This window comes from Epinephelus lanceolatus, chromosome 22 (genome assembly GCF_041903045.1).
Source record: "Epinephelus lanceolatus isolate andai-2023 chromosome 22, ASM4190304v1, whole genome shotgun sequence".
Classification (NCBI taxonomy): domain Eukaryota; kingdom Metazoa; phylum Chordata; class Actinopteri; order Perciformes; family Serranidae; genus Epinephelus; species Epinephelus lanceolatus.
In genome coordinates, this window is record NC_135755.1 from 24,529,977 (window position 1) to 24,546,548 (window position 16,572).

At 42.3% G+C, this 16,572-nt stretch overlaps 1 protein-coding gene across 5 annotated transcripts in view; it reads right to left on the bottom strand.

The window, feature by feature from the left end:
- Positions 1-16,572, bottom strand: part of kcnip4a (potassium voltage-gated channel interacting protein 4a) — a 178,861-nt gene that overhangs the window by 102,989 nt on the left and 59,300 nt on the right. The window contains exon 1 of one of the 5 annotated variants that reach the window (XM_033651754.2): positions 10,212-12,897. The exons of the other annotated variants lie outside the window; for them this stretch is intronic. Within the exon in view, the coding sequence (XP_033507645.1) occupies positions 10,212-10,296 (85 nt within the window). The 5' untranslated portion in view covers positions 10,297-12,897. Of the gene's footprint in view, positions 1-10,211; positions 12,898-16,572 lie in introns of those variants that run through there. 5 annotated transcript variants of the gene reach the window in all.

Here is a 16,572-nt window from a genome sequence, read left to right on the forward strand (position 1 = left end):
TTACTCAGTGTAAACATTGTATCACTTCAATAAAAAGTCGTAAGAAGCTGATATAGAACACATATACAATATTATAAGTTTGACACCTATCAAAATAAAACACAGTTCAGATCTATCCATATAGACAATGTTAGAAAATGAATACTGTATCTGCCACACCTTTGTCCCTAGTGTTATTTGAAGAACAATACAAAGCGTTGTGTGCTCTCATACAACACGCAACACATGAGGGTCGCTCCGGCCAATTTATCAATTAATTTGTGCCTTTTAATGGAGGCATTTTAAGCTCCATGCTCTAACAGTGATGTTCGACGAGCAACATCCCTCTTGTTTACACCTGCCCGCTGTTGACACAGAGTTAGCCAGGTAAGTAATGGGGCCAGGGGTGGATCTGTCTGCAGAATGATGGCGATGGAGCTCCATTTTCTGCATGGCCGTCCACGACGAGCTGCGCCGCATAGAGTGAGTGATTACATCGGTTTACGGCAGAGGTGTGGGGAGTTGATGGGGGGGAAATGTATCTGGGCTTAATCTTGGTCATGACTCCCAAAGACCCGGCTGTACTGTGTGGCTAGGTTGTAGCGTCCTTGACTCAGAGCTTATATATGGATTGAGTGTTGAGGATGGGCAGTAATATTCTGGTCACACAACAGCACTTTATCCTCTGCACCCTGCGACGCCCACAAACCTGAGCTGGGTCCACTGTCTGTACAGCGAAACCAGAACACCATTATAATGGAGCGACTTCATTTTCCCTGCTTGACCTCTGCGGCAGCTGAGGCCATACAGGAAACTCAAATTAAATTGGAATCCTGCAAAAAAAAATATGATAATAGTGCACACAGTCTATCTCTATGTAGAAAAACAAACAGTGCATCAAGGGAATGTTTGCACAATATACCAGTGCAACACTGTTTGACTGAAATCAACCTTTTTGACAATAACACACTGCAGCTATTTTACACTGCAGTGCCTCAGCTGCCAATAGCACTGTGGTGTATGCAACAACAAGGGCTGCAATGTGTCCATACTCTCTCCACAGAACTATATACACAGCATGTGAAAGTCTAAGTGTGTGTGCAGGCTCTCTATTTGGAGCTTTTACATGGTTAGCTGAGCAGATGAAGAGCTGACTCTTACTCAGTGAGACTCAAATGTTGCTGCTCCAAAGTGACAGAAGCTAACAGGGTGTAATTAAGAAGTTAAACACTGTTTACGCTACCGGCCTTGATACACGATGCACACACACACACATTTTCTTGATGCGGTGCACCTCATTAACTTGGCCGCTGTTACAAAAACTCTGGGTTTTGTACATTTGTCCAAAACTCCTAAAAAGCAATAAAAAGCAACCGTCTTTTATGTGATAATTAGATCAAAACTACACATCCTGACCGCAAATGTAGTCTTGAGTTACACAGAAAAAAAATGCCAACACATTACTCTATAACCAAAAATGTCAGAACTTCAGTTTGAAGGCATAGGCTGTCAATTACATCCTGCCCCTTGTCCATTTTTTTCATTGCCTCAGTTTATCCAACCGTTTGACATTTCATGCAGCCCTCCGCTTTCTGTGAGGGAGAATGATCTCTTTGAAATTTCAATCTCGAACCAATCAAAGAAGACATGGAAAACCATTTGAGAACGGCCCTTTTCATCAGTGGATCTGCACGGCGCCCAAGGAAAATGAAATATGAAAAAGAAAAAAAAAAAAAAAAATACAAAAGCCCAGATTCCTGCAGGACTGCAGCGAGAAAAGTCTCAATAAAACATGATGTGCTCAATAAGAGAGCTTCTACTCAGACTTTCAGCACATTCTTGTACATTACCGACAAGGCTCAAAACATGGGTTGTGCATGATTCTCGCTTGGTGCAATGTGGGAATATTTAAGAGCATATTAATGAAGTTCCTCTTGTTTACCTCTCCACTCCGACCCTCAGAAGTGTATTGATTCTTCTTTTGTTGGCAGGGAGCAGGAGCAGGGCTGCAGTCCCTGTAATTGCCAGCTAACGGAGCGTGGAGAGGACATCGCCTCTCGTATCGCACAGCGTCTGGGGCAGAGGGTTCAATTTTTGCGAAAACACAGCCACTGCAACTGACAGTAGGCCGCATAGCCTCAACGGAACCTTCAAATGAAGTGATTACAGAGTGTGAGAGGAGATAAAGTTGAGCGGGAGAGATGTAAAGCTGGAAACGGCAAGCAGGATAATATGGACAGAGAAAGAGTAAGCGAAAGGAAGCAAGGTGAAAGCAGAAGGGGGGAACTTTTTAATTTGAGTTAACAAGAGTAATGATCACTTGAGGGAGAGTTGGAGCAGATAACGAAAGCACTGGAGTAATAGAACAATCCTCTGAGGTGATAACAACAATGAGCAAAGTGAACAATCCAAACCAAACAAATTAAGACTCCTCTTAATGGTCTACGCTGTCATCTTAAAGGGCACAGTCTTGTTTTGGCAGTTCTTTTGCGCTGCTTAGCTTTGGTCCGCTGAGACTGCCTCTTTCTTAATAATATCTAACTTAATCATGAAAAAAGTGCACTGATGATTCTGTTTTGTTTTTTCACCGACACAAACAGGGGGGTGGAGTTTCCTACTGGATTCAACACAGTAATACCTCATACACAGCCGCTTTGTATCTCATCTGTGCTGACCAAACTAAAAATAACCCCCGCCATTCTTTCCACTCAGGAGGACACTCGTTCACAAACATTAGCACAAATGGGAAAACTGATTACATGGGCTGGCGAGGGTGAATTTGAATGGACAGTGGCACCACATAATGACGGGCCAATGTAGAATGCAAATACAGAAAACAAAGGGAAATCCAGGAAACTTAAAGACATCGCTGAATGCTGGAATAAAAATTTGGTGCAACAGAGTCCCCTGACACAAAGCTGTAATCACTTGTATGAACTATGCCTGTGACATTTCTATGACAAGCTCATCATTACCTAATTATTCAATTTACATCTAGTAATTAATAACAAGGTAGGGAATTGCAGGGATGGTGAGTGACAGAAGGAATTCTCCACTTGCTTCTTCACAGCAAGAAAGGCGATTAAAGGACTGCACTGACATTGGTATTTTTTTTGGGGGGGGGGCCTTCTACAGAGCAGAAATGACAAAGGAGGGATCTGTGGCTTATTTAACCTTGTAATAATTCACACATAATTCATGTGCAACCACTTCCCAATTCTGACCTCAACAAGAGAAAGGTCGAAGAATATTTTCAGTGTGGTTTTACAAAGAGTCGTAGACTGAACATCATTTTCCCCAACACTGAGCACACACTCCCTCTTCTCTTTTGGGCCAAATTGTCTTGCAGTACTTAAACAGTCCTTGACAGCCTGTCACTCATTTTAAGTCAGGCAAAGCAAAATCTGAGTGGACCAGCCTGGGATTTAGCTACCGTACCACATCAACAGCAACTTCTGATAATGCTCGCAGTGTAGCCAAGCACTGTGTGTTCTGACCCAATGAGCCAAAGAATCAGTGCTACAACACAGGAGCAGAAACCAGAAACCAGAAGAAGGCAGCGACGCTGTGAAACAAAGAGACACTGAGCTGGGCCTGCCAGGGAGCTGATATGGATACAGATATCACAGTCAAATGTCTCCTTTCTGTCCTTGCCAAAGGCAGTGAACCCTGGGAAAGGGGTCACTCACGGTGAAAGGTTAAAAGAAAGCCGTTACTGACTGACATTGATACTTGTTCTCTTTTTTCCATTATGCTCAAGGCTCGACAGGGATGCTTTGATGTTCTGGATCACGATAACATCCTAATCTGTTGCTTCAAGTTAGCGCAAGACATGTTAAGCTACTGTATATTACAGTATGCTCTCACTCTGTAGTGACAAAAACAACACAGTGTGGATTCTCATTAATTCACGCTCACATATTTGTGAAACCAGTGTGAAAATCCAGTGCAGGATGTACCTAAAATAGCTTTTTTCAAAGTGTTCTCAAGGGATGCTTTGAGTACAAAGAGTCTGCACTGTTAAGCAAACACCTCCCTTTGGATGTTGGTGTTTAAACTGTACCGTTATCCAAGTTTTTCCTCTGCATTTGAAAGTCAAATGCTGTCTACCATCATCTAAAGCCTCCTTCTGCTTGCTGTAGTATTGGCTTCTCAGACTCAAGATTCAAAGACTCCTGTAAGAATCTCACCGACCAGGTGGAGTGTTCAGATATAATTGGCCCAAACTTGCAGTATGGATGATTTTGAGATTAAATTTTCATATGGAGTTAAACGCATCATGGGATTGTAAGCAACTCTCAGTAAGCAATCAAGTCCTGCACGCTATGAACATAGGCATCTGTGTGTATCTGAAGTTTGATGTTTGTCAGGTGAATCAAGCAGATGCCATGTTAGCTCACTGGGTGTGAAAGGAAACATTATGCAACATGGTTAGCCATCTGTTATTGCTCTGCTTGTCCAAACATCACGGGGGAAATGTTCTCCTACAACAAGAAAGCATACTACTTCCTTGGAGAACATTAAACATTAACTGCTTTTGGACATTGTGTTAAATTTAAGAGAAAAGCTATAAAGCAGCCGCAGAACGAAAGTTTTAATGAAATATTGGATGCTCCTATGGTCATTTTGTTCCACTTCCATATGTCTATGAGCTCTGCAGAGGTGGCAAAGGTCCATAAAGTTTAGCAAATTACTAGAAGAGTGGCACAAAGGCTGGCAGTTAATCCACAATCCAAAGGTTATTAGGTTTCTCTATTAGCAAAGCAGCTATGGCCCTCAGACACTAGTTTATAATAAATGTCTACAGTGCAATGTTTTATCACCGCTTATTTTAAAGCCGTGCCCGCTCTGCACTATACATTACAACTACACTGTCTACTCTAAACTGCAGCTGATACAGTAAAAACAAGCAGTGTTCAATGGCGACTCTTCTCTTGCAATTCAGAGCGGGGACACCGCTGAGCAGACGTGATGCCAACCCAACCTGCCTGCGGGTATCAAATATTCAGTGTTTGGTCAGGGATTATGGGCCTTGAACGTGCTGTCCTCGTGGGACAGGTGGAACATGACCTGCTAATAGCCATCAGGAAACCAAAGAGAGGGAAACAAAGACGGGTCCTCGCGTCATTGGGCAGGCCCCCACACATGTGCTCCCAAGTGCATGCTGAAAAAGTCACCCAGTGCATTTTTCACAGCGTTGTCTCGTGGCCATGAATTGGATGAGTACCTCCATCCACATCTTAACTCACAAAGAGCAGACTTTCTTTGCGGGAGTGCATTTTATGTTCTTTGATTATGGTTTCTCTGGCACCAGATAAGACCCTCTTTCAACTTATAATTACTCAAGAACGACAGAAGCCTAAAAACGTCTTCAACATAAATATTCAACAAATTATTCTCAGCAGTACATGAAAAGGTTTAGCACAAAAGTAATTTCTCAGACAGATATTATACCTCATTTTTGGACCTAATTGTCTCGAAGGACCTTGAACTCAAGCAGCCGCTCCCACAGACAAAAAGGAACCATTTAGGACGGAGGACTGTTTGAAAGTTGACTCCTGGCTGACCCGGGACATGCTAGACAATAACATGTCTGAGCTGACCTTTAAGTGCTAAAGAAAAGCAGGAGAAAGCTGGGAATAAATTCTAAGGGGAAGGATGTAGGTGTCTGTCTGCTTGCCCTGTTGCGTTTGCAGTCCTGACCCAGATAAACTGTCTAACTTTACTGTCAGTCTAACTAAGGCATGGATTTTCAGAAAATGAAACTGGAATATACAAAATCCCAGAAACAAACATTAGTGGTAAACCAGCATCATTTGCAGTGTTGAGAAACAAAACAAAACATCTAATATAGTTGAATTAGCAACAAAAAGTAAACACATTGAGAGGGAGAAAGAAATGCTTGTTTGGCATTTACTGCATCCCTGCGCACCCCATATATAATCATTTGAAAGTTCAGAGACATTGCAGTCGTTCGGCATTGTTCCATTATGAAGAACACGAGCAAGAAAATATTCATTACCACTGAAGAAAAGAACTACTGCATTGACAAGCTGAATCAAACTTCCTGAAATCAATACGAGAACGTTAAAATGCCCAGAGGCTCATCAAAGCTTTGACAGCACAAACAAAAGTCATACCAAGCTAACTTTTACCAGTCCTGTTGTAAAAAAAAGAGTGAGAAGGTACGCGCTGTGGTGTCTTACGATATGCTTGCACACAGTTACGAGCATGTGAGCCTGTCCTGATGAGAAAAAGAGGATGATGCATTGCAGACGCCTGACAGCCAAACACTCAGCGAAGAAGCAATCAGTGAAGATGTGGTAAAAGATTCCAAAAGTGTTGCTCTGATCCAAAACAAATGGTGTAATACAATGTAATGTGGCGGCATAGAGGTGAAAAAACATGTTCAAAGCCGTCTCACTGCACAACACTTAAAAGTAGGCAGCATAAGTCATTCATCTTCAGGTTGTCTAAATGATCCTGATGGATGCGCTGGTGGACTGGTAGCTCTCCCTGCTCGTCCGTCACACAGCCTGGGTTGAAACTGTTGGAATAGATAAAAATTTCTCCTGGTGTGAGCAACAAACAAGTTCCTGCTTTTCCAATTTACTGGATATGTGCTGACATTGCTGTTTGGAGTTATAACCTGGAAGAATGTGCATCTGTGATTTTGTGTCTCACCTTTTTTCCTCTGATAGCTGGAAAATTCAAGGCCTACTGGGCAGCACTTGTGGCATGAATACAAATAGTGGCCTACTGTCTCAATATCTCTAAAACAGTTGCTGTACTGTGTTCACTGAAGACATCAAATGAATTCGCTTCAGATTATGACTTAATATCAGTATGACAAATACTGCTGAAGGATAATAATGTCAAAACTAGACCTCTGACAAACTTCTGGTCCACATATCTGTATTGAGAAAAAACCTGTGTGGACAAAAAAATCATTCCAGATGTGATGTAGAGCTCAATCTGTTCTGTTACATCTCGCACATTATTACCCTCTGCCTTACAATATGTGTTTTTGCTGGCCTTGGCATCTAAGTGATCAATGAAGCAATGACTGTGAGGCCGTTCTAGGACAATGAACATCTCAATTAAAACCCCATGGTCTGCTAAGTGACTCCATTTATTATTCTCTTCCCCTGGTCACCCAAATATGGCAGAGCAGGCTTAGCTGTGGTCAAACTCCATTTATATTAATCTGCGGCACAGGCTGTGTAGGATAAGTTAATATAGTGTGTTTATAGAGAAATGGATCTACTCAAGCGGAAATTGTGTAATGAATGACATGATAATGGGTTGCAGAACTTTATACGGGTAATGTCCTCCTCTATTTTGTAGTCGTATGATGTATTTCGAAGGCCCCAATCACACTGAGACGCATTGGTAGAAATGTGTCTCTTCAGCAAAAGCATTGTTTCCAATTATACAGCACCTGGCATGTGCTCCTCTCTTGCATGGCGTTAACGTTAAAATATTCTCACTTTTCACCCCAATATTCGAAGACTAGTCTACTAACACACGCATGAGTTATGCAGGAGCAGCCAGGTCAATCTCTCTGGTGAGTACAATCCCGTACTTTGCTGATAAATAGACTAGCTTGCTAGTTGGCTGTTGGACTGGCAAAGAGGTACAGAGTATGGGAGAGGGAAGAGGGAATTCATGTCTCATGTCATGATAGTTTCATGTAGGCTACTGTATTTGAGAGAGAGCCCACATGTAAGGGGGGGCATTGGAGAGATGACAGAGTTAGTTTGTGCTGCCCGACACGCTTTGCCAAGGTGTTTTTGAAGTGGCCATGAACTTTGCGGCACATCTCAGCGTGATCAGGGTCAAACAGGTTTTATACAACAACATCAGAGTTTAGCTACTTGATGTGCTGGACAGCTGATAGGCTCGTCTAACCAGTGTAGCTTTTGAGATCGTCATCTCGTGGTTTCCAAAGATGGAAAATCAGCTACGGTACAGGTGGTTCAAGGTTTTTTTTTATTCTGAGGTTTCCTAAAGAGCAACCAAACTAATACTGTTTAGACAAAGTACTCAATAAAAAGAACGTTTTTCTTACTCAGCACACCTACAGTAATTGGACTCTGTCCATGGGGAAATATGTCCAGCCATTTATTTAACATGATCAATAATTAATAACTACTGACACTCACATTAAGGACCACCATTTTGCACCCACACACAGCAACCTCTAAGTCAGTATAAAGCAATGCTATGTTTTTAATCAACCAAACCTTTGAGGACAATAAAGGAAATTACTGCGGAATATATACTCATCATGCTATCATCAAATGGGAATTGCAATGTGACCTAAACGACCTGCCAGTAGCTATGGAAACCAGCCGATGTACTCCTCTGGGCAGATACAGTGGATGGATTCCTTAAGGCGAAACAAGCCTATATTTATTGGTATGATTGGAAAGCTGAAGCCAACTCCATCTTTAATAGGGCAGCCTCTTGATGGAGAGACTCTTCCATAGCTGCCTCCCACCCCCCCTACTGGTTCTGTCTGTCTCTAAGGTCAAGGAGACAGAAGAAAGTAGGCCATGGCTTTATCTATCTACTGTATGTGAAAAGTCCCCCCCTTTCTGCAATACATACAACAACTAGGTAAGAGCCACTGCAAGTCCCGCATGTTCAGAAGCATGTTGGAATTCATTAGCATGTTCATATAGCACCTCTCTCGGGCATTGCACCATCTCACCCATGCAGCGTGATAATCAACAACTTACTTGACAGCTCGAAGCTTACTTAATGCAAGAACAGAACAGGAGCCATGGAGAGCAAGGCTGTCGGTTTTTGCTGCTTGTGTCTTCGCATCATTTGTAGAGTTCACCAGTAGTAAAAAAAGGCACACAGTGAACTGTATGGTCCGATGATAAGCAATCGCAATGCAGCCTTACTGACACATGTAACTAACCCTTAGCACCAGTTTGATGTATATGTGCCAGATATCAGTGTGTGCCACTGCTGCTAACCTTTGTCCTGTTTTGAACTCCTCATGGAGTAATCTGCTGGTAATCCACTATAATCCGAGATTTAATCTTGTTAATACCATTGATTCTATCTGTTTTATTAGAAAAGCTCTTGGTGTGTGTGTGGGTGCCGAACAAAAGGGAAACCAAAATCCATTACGCTTTGCGGCATGATACAGGTACAGAAGTGATGAATAATGCTGCGTGCATACAAAGTATGGAACAACTTCTGCTTCTGGGGATGAGTTCAGAAGGATTAGGCTTCAGCATACTGCTTTACATCACTGCTGTGCTTTTTACTATACACCTTCACCAAAATCTGAAACCTACTGTGGTCAAAATTAAGAATGGGACGATACATGATTTTATCATGGTAAAAAGCACTCACAGGAAGTGGATCGTGGTGAATTTCCTTTATCAGGATGATCATGAATATCGTGTCCAGCAGCATCCAAGACTGCTGGGCAACCAACAATAAAAGAAACTCTATAAAAAACAGACTTCATACACACCAGCCTTAAAAATGACATGATGATCATGAGATATGGCTTTTAAGATTGCTCTTTTCGATAAAGAAAAATGTGTCCTACTTGTGATACAATAAAAATATTTGTTTTTCAAAAACATCTGAGCTAAAGCGTAAAATTCAAAGAGTTCTACAAACATTTTGATGCTTAGCGTAAATCAAAATTACTTTGGCAAGGACAATCGTGACCAGGCATTTTCAATCGTCCTGTGCCTACTCAAAATTACTCTGGTTGCAGAGGCATGATGACAGCAACACTGAGCTGACAGAGCCAATGAGTTTGTCTAATGCTTGAATACATTTAAAAATTGCTTTCAGTGGCAAAAGACTGCATAACAAGCTTTTTGATCACTTTTTTTCCCATTTTAAATGATTTCACCTTTGCCTCTGGACACAGTCTGTGTCTGTCCTTTCACACTTACACACACTCACACAAATTATGATGCAAAGTGGGTAATAAATCCAACACCACTCTGGAAATTCTCACAATGCTCTGGCAGGGTTTGCAGGCATTACTGTACACACAGCCTAAATAATGCGAGGTATTGGTGGTATGAAAGTGTCCTCACAAAGCCCTGTGTGTCAAATGTTAACTTTGTGAATCAAGTGGAGAGGTTTGACCAAACTGCCAAGAGGATAACACCAAAATCCCTGCAGATTTAAGAGAATCACTGCAAATGGAGATGGGGAGTCTCTCAAAAGTCCACCACGAGCCTTACCGGTGTTGAGCGTGCCTGTGACAAGTCTGAACAGGTACTGAGCGAACTTGAAGATCTCCCGCTTGCATCTTTTCCTGCAGCTCATCTTTGTTCCTGGAAGGGGAGGGGGGCTTGGAAAGGTCAGCACAAAAAGGAGGACTCCTGCCTCAGGGTGAAAAAGAAAAAAAATAACAATCCAAGACTTTCAGTTTGACAAAGTCCCGCGACAGGGTGAGCGTCCTCTTCTCTCCTCCACTCCTCTGGTTGTGTCAGCGTGGCCCCTGTGTCTGCGTGTTGTGGGAGTGATGATCATGAGTGAGTGGAGAGCAGCAAGGGGGGCTCGTCTTGCGTGTGTGGCTCTGTGTGTATATGTGTCCGAGCTCCTCTGTTGCACCGCTCCGGGGTAAGGCTGTCTGATGTGTGCTTTTTTTGTCAGGTCATTAATATTTGCTTACCGGCGGTTTACCTCCTGCTCTCTGGGGAAGGTAAGGGGCTTGTTTCTTTATTTCTTCCTCCAAACACTCTCTCCTTCTCTTCAGACTTTTTTCCTGCAACTCCTCTGAGGCAAACACGCTCCTACTCTTCTTCTTGTGTTACTAGAGAACAACTCTGTTGGCTTCACAATACAGTGGTTATCCAGCGAGTCTCTCTGTGTCTGTCTCTCTCAGACACACAAACAAACACACACTCCCACACTTGATCTCGTAGTGTGCCTGCTGCTCTCTCTACTCAGCACCATCTGTGGATGTTTTACACTCACTGACGGTTGCCATGGAGGTGTGGCCTGATTGGCCCGAGAAGAGGAGGAGGAGGAGAAGAAGAGGAGAGATAGAAAGCACCCAAGGAGGAGGAGGAGGAGGAGGAGAGAAATAAAGGAGAATTAAGGGGAAAGTGTCCACCAATGAATCAGCAATGACAGTACATTATGGGCCTGCCGCATCATGTGTAATTGAAGGTTAAAACAATGAGTGACAGTAATGGACGACGTTAATGGTACATTGTGGGCTCTTGAGAGGGAAGTGGTTGAGGGAGTGATGAATACACTGTAAAAATAAAAAGTCTCGAGACAGAAGAAGGGTAGAGAGAAAAGCTGTGGAGCCCAGGTTGGAGAGATTTCCTACGACCAAATGTCAAGGTCAGTACTAATAATGACTGACAGACTACGCCCAGCGTCTGTGATGACATTAGGACCAGCCAAGTGCATCATCTTCTCCACTAATTAGCCCACACTGTACCTCAATTGCACTCATCTATCAATGCCAAGCTCTCCCATCTGAAACGCCTGTCATTAACTCAAACCTTTAACTGTCTGTGCTCGTATAACTGCAGCAAATTTGCTTGAGAAAACACTGATTTGTTCACATTTTCTCATTATTGCACGTCCGTCAGACTGACAGGCGCTGGTATGAAATTATACTGAGCTCACATTTGCTCGGAGTTGATATTCCACAGGTCACTTGACAGAAAAGGCAGGTCTATTTTGGTGAATCCTGCTCTGTATAGAGTCTTTGCAGACTCTGACCTTGGAGTTCTTGTCGGTGTGTTATGCACACACACACACACACACACACACACACACACACACACACACACACACAGACACAGACAGACACACAGGAATGAGCAGTGAGGTTCCACAGGCAGGAATAAAAAGTGTGCTCGGAGAAAAATAAAGATTTCAAGGACTTGAAATATAGTGTGAGACTTCTTACTGGGTCAGAGCGGCGCAGAGAACTAGTACAGTGTCTCGATTAGGTGAATAATTTACAAGGTATCTGTGGGGTGTAGCAGTGCTTTTGTGAAATGACTTGCTTTCACAGACTTTGGCAGGGAGCATCACTGACAAATTTGAAAAGACAATGACTTTTTAAACTTGCAATTGTTGTTGGCAAAGGAAAAGTTTCTTCTTCAATTGATCATTTACAGACACAAGCTTCTCAACACTAGCCACCAAACATTAAATTTTAGCTTACTATCAGATGATCTCCACCTTAATGAGCTACTAAAAACTCTGTCCAATCGACTCCTTTTGAGACACTGTGAAAGGGTCTTAACTAAGCACTTATTGGCTATATACAGTATCACTTTAAAAGACTAAGGTCATAATCTGTAGGCAATGGGAGAAGACTGAAAGCTTTTTGTTTTCCATTGTAGTCCAATTAGTCTTGACCAATCATGTTTGAGCAGGCTTTGGTTGCTTGCAGTTTAACAGTCCGTGTGGAAAGCAAAAGAGGTGGAATGCAATGGCGGAGATGCAGTCTTGGAACCCATTGGCTAACGTCTGACAATGATTTAGATTTTTATGAGCTCTTTTCTAATTAATATGCATTCATATGCAGATATATGTACAGCAAAAATGTCATCTGGACCTGTCTCAAGTTGCTAACCAAACTGGAAACAGTGAGTGTCGGAAACCTTGACCTGGATATCTGCTGGCTTCCCCTGAACCCCCGAAATAATGGCTGATTTATATCTTATTGTTTGTATTTTCAGCATATTTTACTTTTAACTAGGGCTGGACCCCAACATTTGACTATACAGGAATTTGTCCATTGGGTTGGTTTTATATTTTCAATTTTGCGATTCAGTTATTCTGATTTTTATTCCTTCAAATCTTGAATTTGTTGGAGCTATGTTGAGTGAATCAATAAGCTACTTCCAACTCTACAATGGAATACAATTTCACCAATTGTAAATAGTGAAAAAAAAAAAAGTCAAAGTCATGGCAGTGTTAAGAGGAGAGGCTTATCAAATGTCTGACTGTTGCTTTCGTTAAAGGATATTTTAGTGGAACTTCTTAAGCCATAATCACATACTAACCTAAGCCCCTTTCTTCTAAGGGTATGGCAGCAACAGTTGCCGCTACAGACCAACAAACAATTACACGTGTTAGCTTCTGTGCGTACACACTTGCATTCGGTACATATTCTGCGAGCCCCACGCACACACTGACCCCCTGAGAACACTCAATTTCAACATGTGTGCACCCCCATCACCTGTCATCCAACCACTGATTTCCATTTCAGTCTGTGTTTCCCATAAACAAACACGCCCCTGCAGTGATTTCCATAAAGCCGTCTGGGAGCAGCTACACTGGAGTATTTCCAGGTCACACGACTGTCCATGACAAACGGAGCTCAATGAGGTTTGCCACCACGCTATTTCTGAGATGAACAGATGCTGCTCCCATGAGTGATTGGCAAACAAACACTGACCAAAACAACATCATTCAGGTGAACTGTGTTGCTGGCAAACACATCATTTAACTAAAAGTCATATTTTTTCCCACAAGCCTACACTCTCGAGGCCTCCCCACCCCCCTGTTGAGTGTGAAGTGTGGAACAAATCACCACATTCCAAGTCCATATACAGTCAGGAAAATCTCTCAACATGAGTCATGTTTACCTTATTGAGTATGGTCAAGGCAGAACGTAAAGCGATATGGAAACTGGGGTCCGCGCAAACATAAATGTTGAAATCCTGAGGTGTGTGTGACTAAGTTTAAAGGCAAAAGATACGTGCAAGGGATATCTGCAGAACAAAGAAGGTTTATGTGAAGACACAGACTCCAACTCAAAAAAACTTGAACAAAACAGACCAATCAAACCAAAGCCTTGTTGCTTAAACATCAGAATCTTATTTGATGTAGTATTTGTAGGCTTGAGGCAGAATGATTTGGCTTGACACTCCTAGACACTTCTGGGACCTACCAGACGAGTTTACTTGGTGAAGTCTGGACTGATTTCACCTCTGTTTCAGCAGAGAGGAAGCTGAAAATCAAAGTAGTGCGCCATATATTATTAATAATGTCGATTTGGCCCTGCAACCTCTTCGAAGCCTTTCCCGTCATCGAGAATGTCAAGTCCCACAGAAACTTTTCTTTCTCTCCAGACTTTGATGGAACACAAGCTTTTTTGTGTTTCACCCCGCAGCAATGACAGGAGTTACATGAAATAGTCCTCACTCGGAGAAGCTGACAGATTTATTGATCCATCTCGAAAACAGTAACTGCATGTGCCCGGGGGTGGGAGCCACCATTACCACCGAGAGCTTTTTTTCTCCTCCTGTGTGGAAGCAGCTTGATCGGCTGTAAAACCGCAGAGAGCAGCTTGTCATCAAACATGGGGGCGCGATTTACTACCAAAGACTTCCTCTGCAAAACGTATGCATGCTAAACAGCAGTAAAACGTCTGCCATTAGATAAACAAACTGCAAGGATGGAAATCAGAAAGTTACAAGGACGCAAGCTCTACTGTGACACAAAGCACATCTGCAGAGACAAATGGAAAAAGCACCTTGGATTCTTTACAATTAAAGTGTGTGATACATCTCCATCAGAGCAGGTCAGAAACTGCGAGCTTCGGGGAATGTGGCCACTAAATTGAACATCAAGAGCTGAGCCACAATCTATAAAGCACCCGTCTGCAGTGGAGTGTGCTTCACTGCAGCTGGATAAGTGCTCCACCTACTCACCTTACTCTGCTTGACAATATCCAGAGAGGGGCTCTGAAAGTTGTTGGAGAAGAGCAGGACACTGTCTGTTGTCAACTGGCCATCCACAGCCCTACTCACACACATCAGTTTCATACTGTATGCACCAAAGAATGCCTCTAAATGATTTAACTTTGTTTGTTTTGGGGTTTCTTGTTCCTAACGTAGGGTCATGCACCTAAGCACCAATAGCTGATGAAGGTATTGAGTGGATGTAAGGCAATTCAATCTTTTATTCACTCTCATTGATCAACCACTACAATTTAATAGTATATGTTGTTGGTAACTCGTGAATTATTAATTGCGCTTTATTTTTAGGGGGATTGATTCTACTTTCTAGTTAATATTTATTCGTTTTCCATCAAACAACACTTACTGTTATTTGCTCCATGGGAGAAGCAGACATGAAAAATGAATGGAGACGATTAAACTGTTGTTTCCATCAAATACACGACACAAGAAAACTCATTAACAGCACGGCTACAAAAGTCTGCCTTGTCAAACCCTGCAGGCACAGTATCTGCAGGCTCATTAGACAAGCGCTGAGTGGAATGTCCTCCAGTACCTGAACGTATCGCTGAACACCAGCATGCACAGAGATGAGCAATATCTGCAGTATTCAGCACCAACAGCCAGCTTGGATGAGCTTTGGTAAACAAGGCAAACGCCAATATGCCGTCAGCACAGTACGACAACCTCTAAGGGGACAGAAGTCAAAGTAAACAACCAGTGGATGCACAACAAAGAGACCTTTTTTTTTATTTCTCCATGAAATCTCCTTCAGGTTAACTTGTGAGCTGAGATTGAGTGAATGTGAACTTCTATACTGTTATTCAGATGTGTAATAGGAAACCCCAACACTAACTTTACTAAAGAATTAAAAGGAAACAGAACTTTAATGTGTTTGTGTACTACATTATAACATTCAGTAAAACTGCAAAAGACAACTAGACCTGCAATTAATAATGTTTTTTCTTCATTAATCAATTATTTTCTTCATTAATCAATTAATTGTTTGGTCAATGACATGTCAAAAAATAGTTTGTTGTTGTTTATGATTAGATATTTTAATTCTCTATGTACAATCCTTTAACAAAGGAGAAGCTGGAATTAGAAAATGACTGGCATATTTCTTTAATAAACAAATGCTTAATCAATTATTTGTATAGATCAGATTAATATTCTGTCAATTGACTTATCAAGTAATAAACTATAGCTGCAGCTCCTAACACACAGGCTGTTCTCATGCAGTGTTCGTAAGTATTACTGGGAAAAATAATGCACCAGAAATCGTAATTAACCCATGTAATTATGTGCGAGTAATTCATACATAACCCATGAAAATTAGCAGGCTGCAATCACATGAGCAAAGCCTGACCAAAATAAAGAAGAATGTAGTATAAAGACTGAAAGTCTGCATCAGGAGGCAGGTTGGGGAGGCGGATGGGTCAACAAGTACAGGACTTTCTCCCCGGCAGTGGTCGGAAGCATGTGAACACAAGTTACCTTTGAGCGATTTCAAGGTTAATGTCACAATGTTCTTTTAAACCTAAGCTACGTACCTTTATGTTAAGGATGTAATGGCGCAGCTACTCCTCTTTCCCACCTCCGTCCCTCCTACCTGCGCAAGTCAGAAAGAGGGAGGAGAGAAGGCGTGGAGTGGGTTTTACACACATCACACCAATCAAATGAGCCCCTCTCCTCGCCCTTAAATGCGCTGCGCGAAGGCACAATGACAGTTTACTCAATTCGCCATGGCAGAAGAGAGCAGCAGCGTCAGACGGCCAAACTTCTCCCAGGGGGAAACTGATGTTTTGGTCCAGGAGCTGATGATGCAAAGGTAGCCTGGGAGGAGGTCACCACAATTGTAAATCAATGTTGTGTTTTTCTT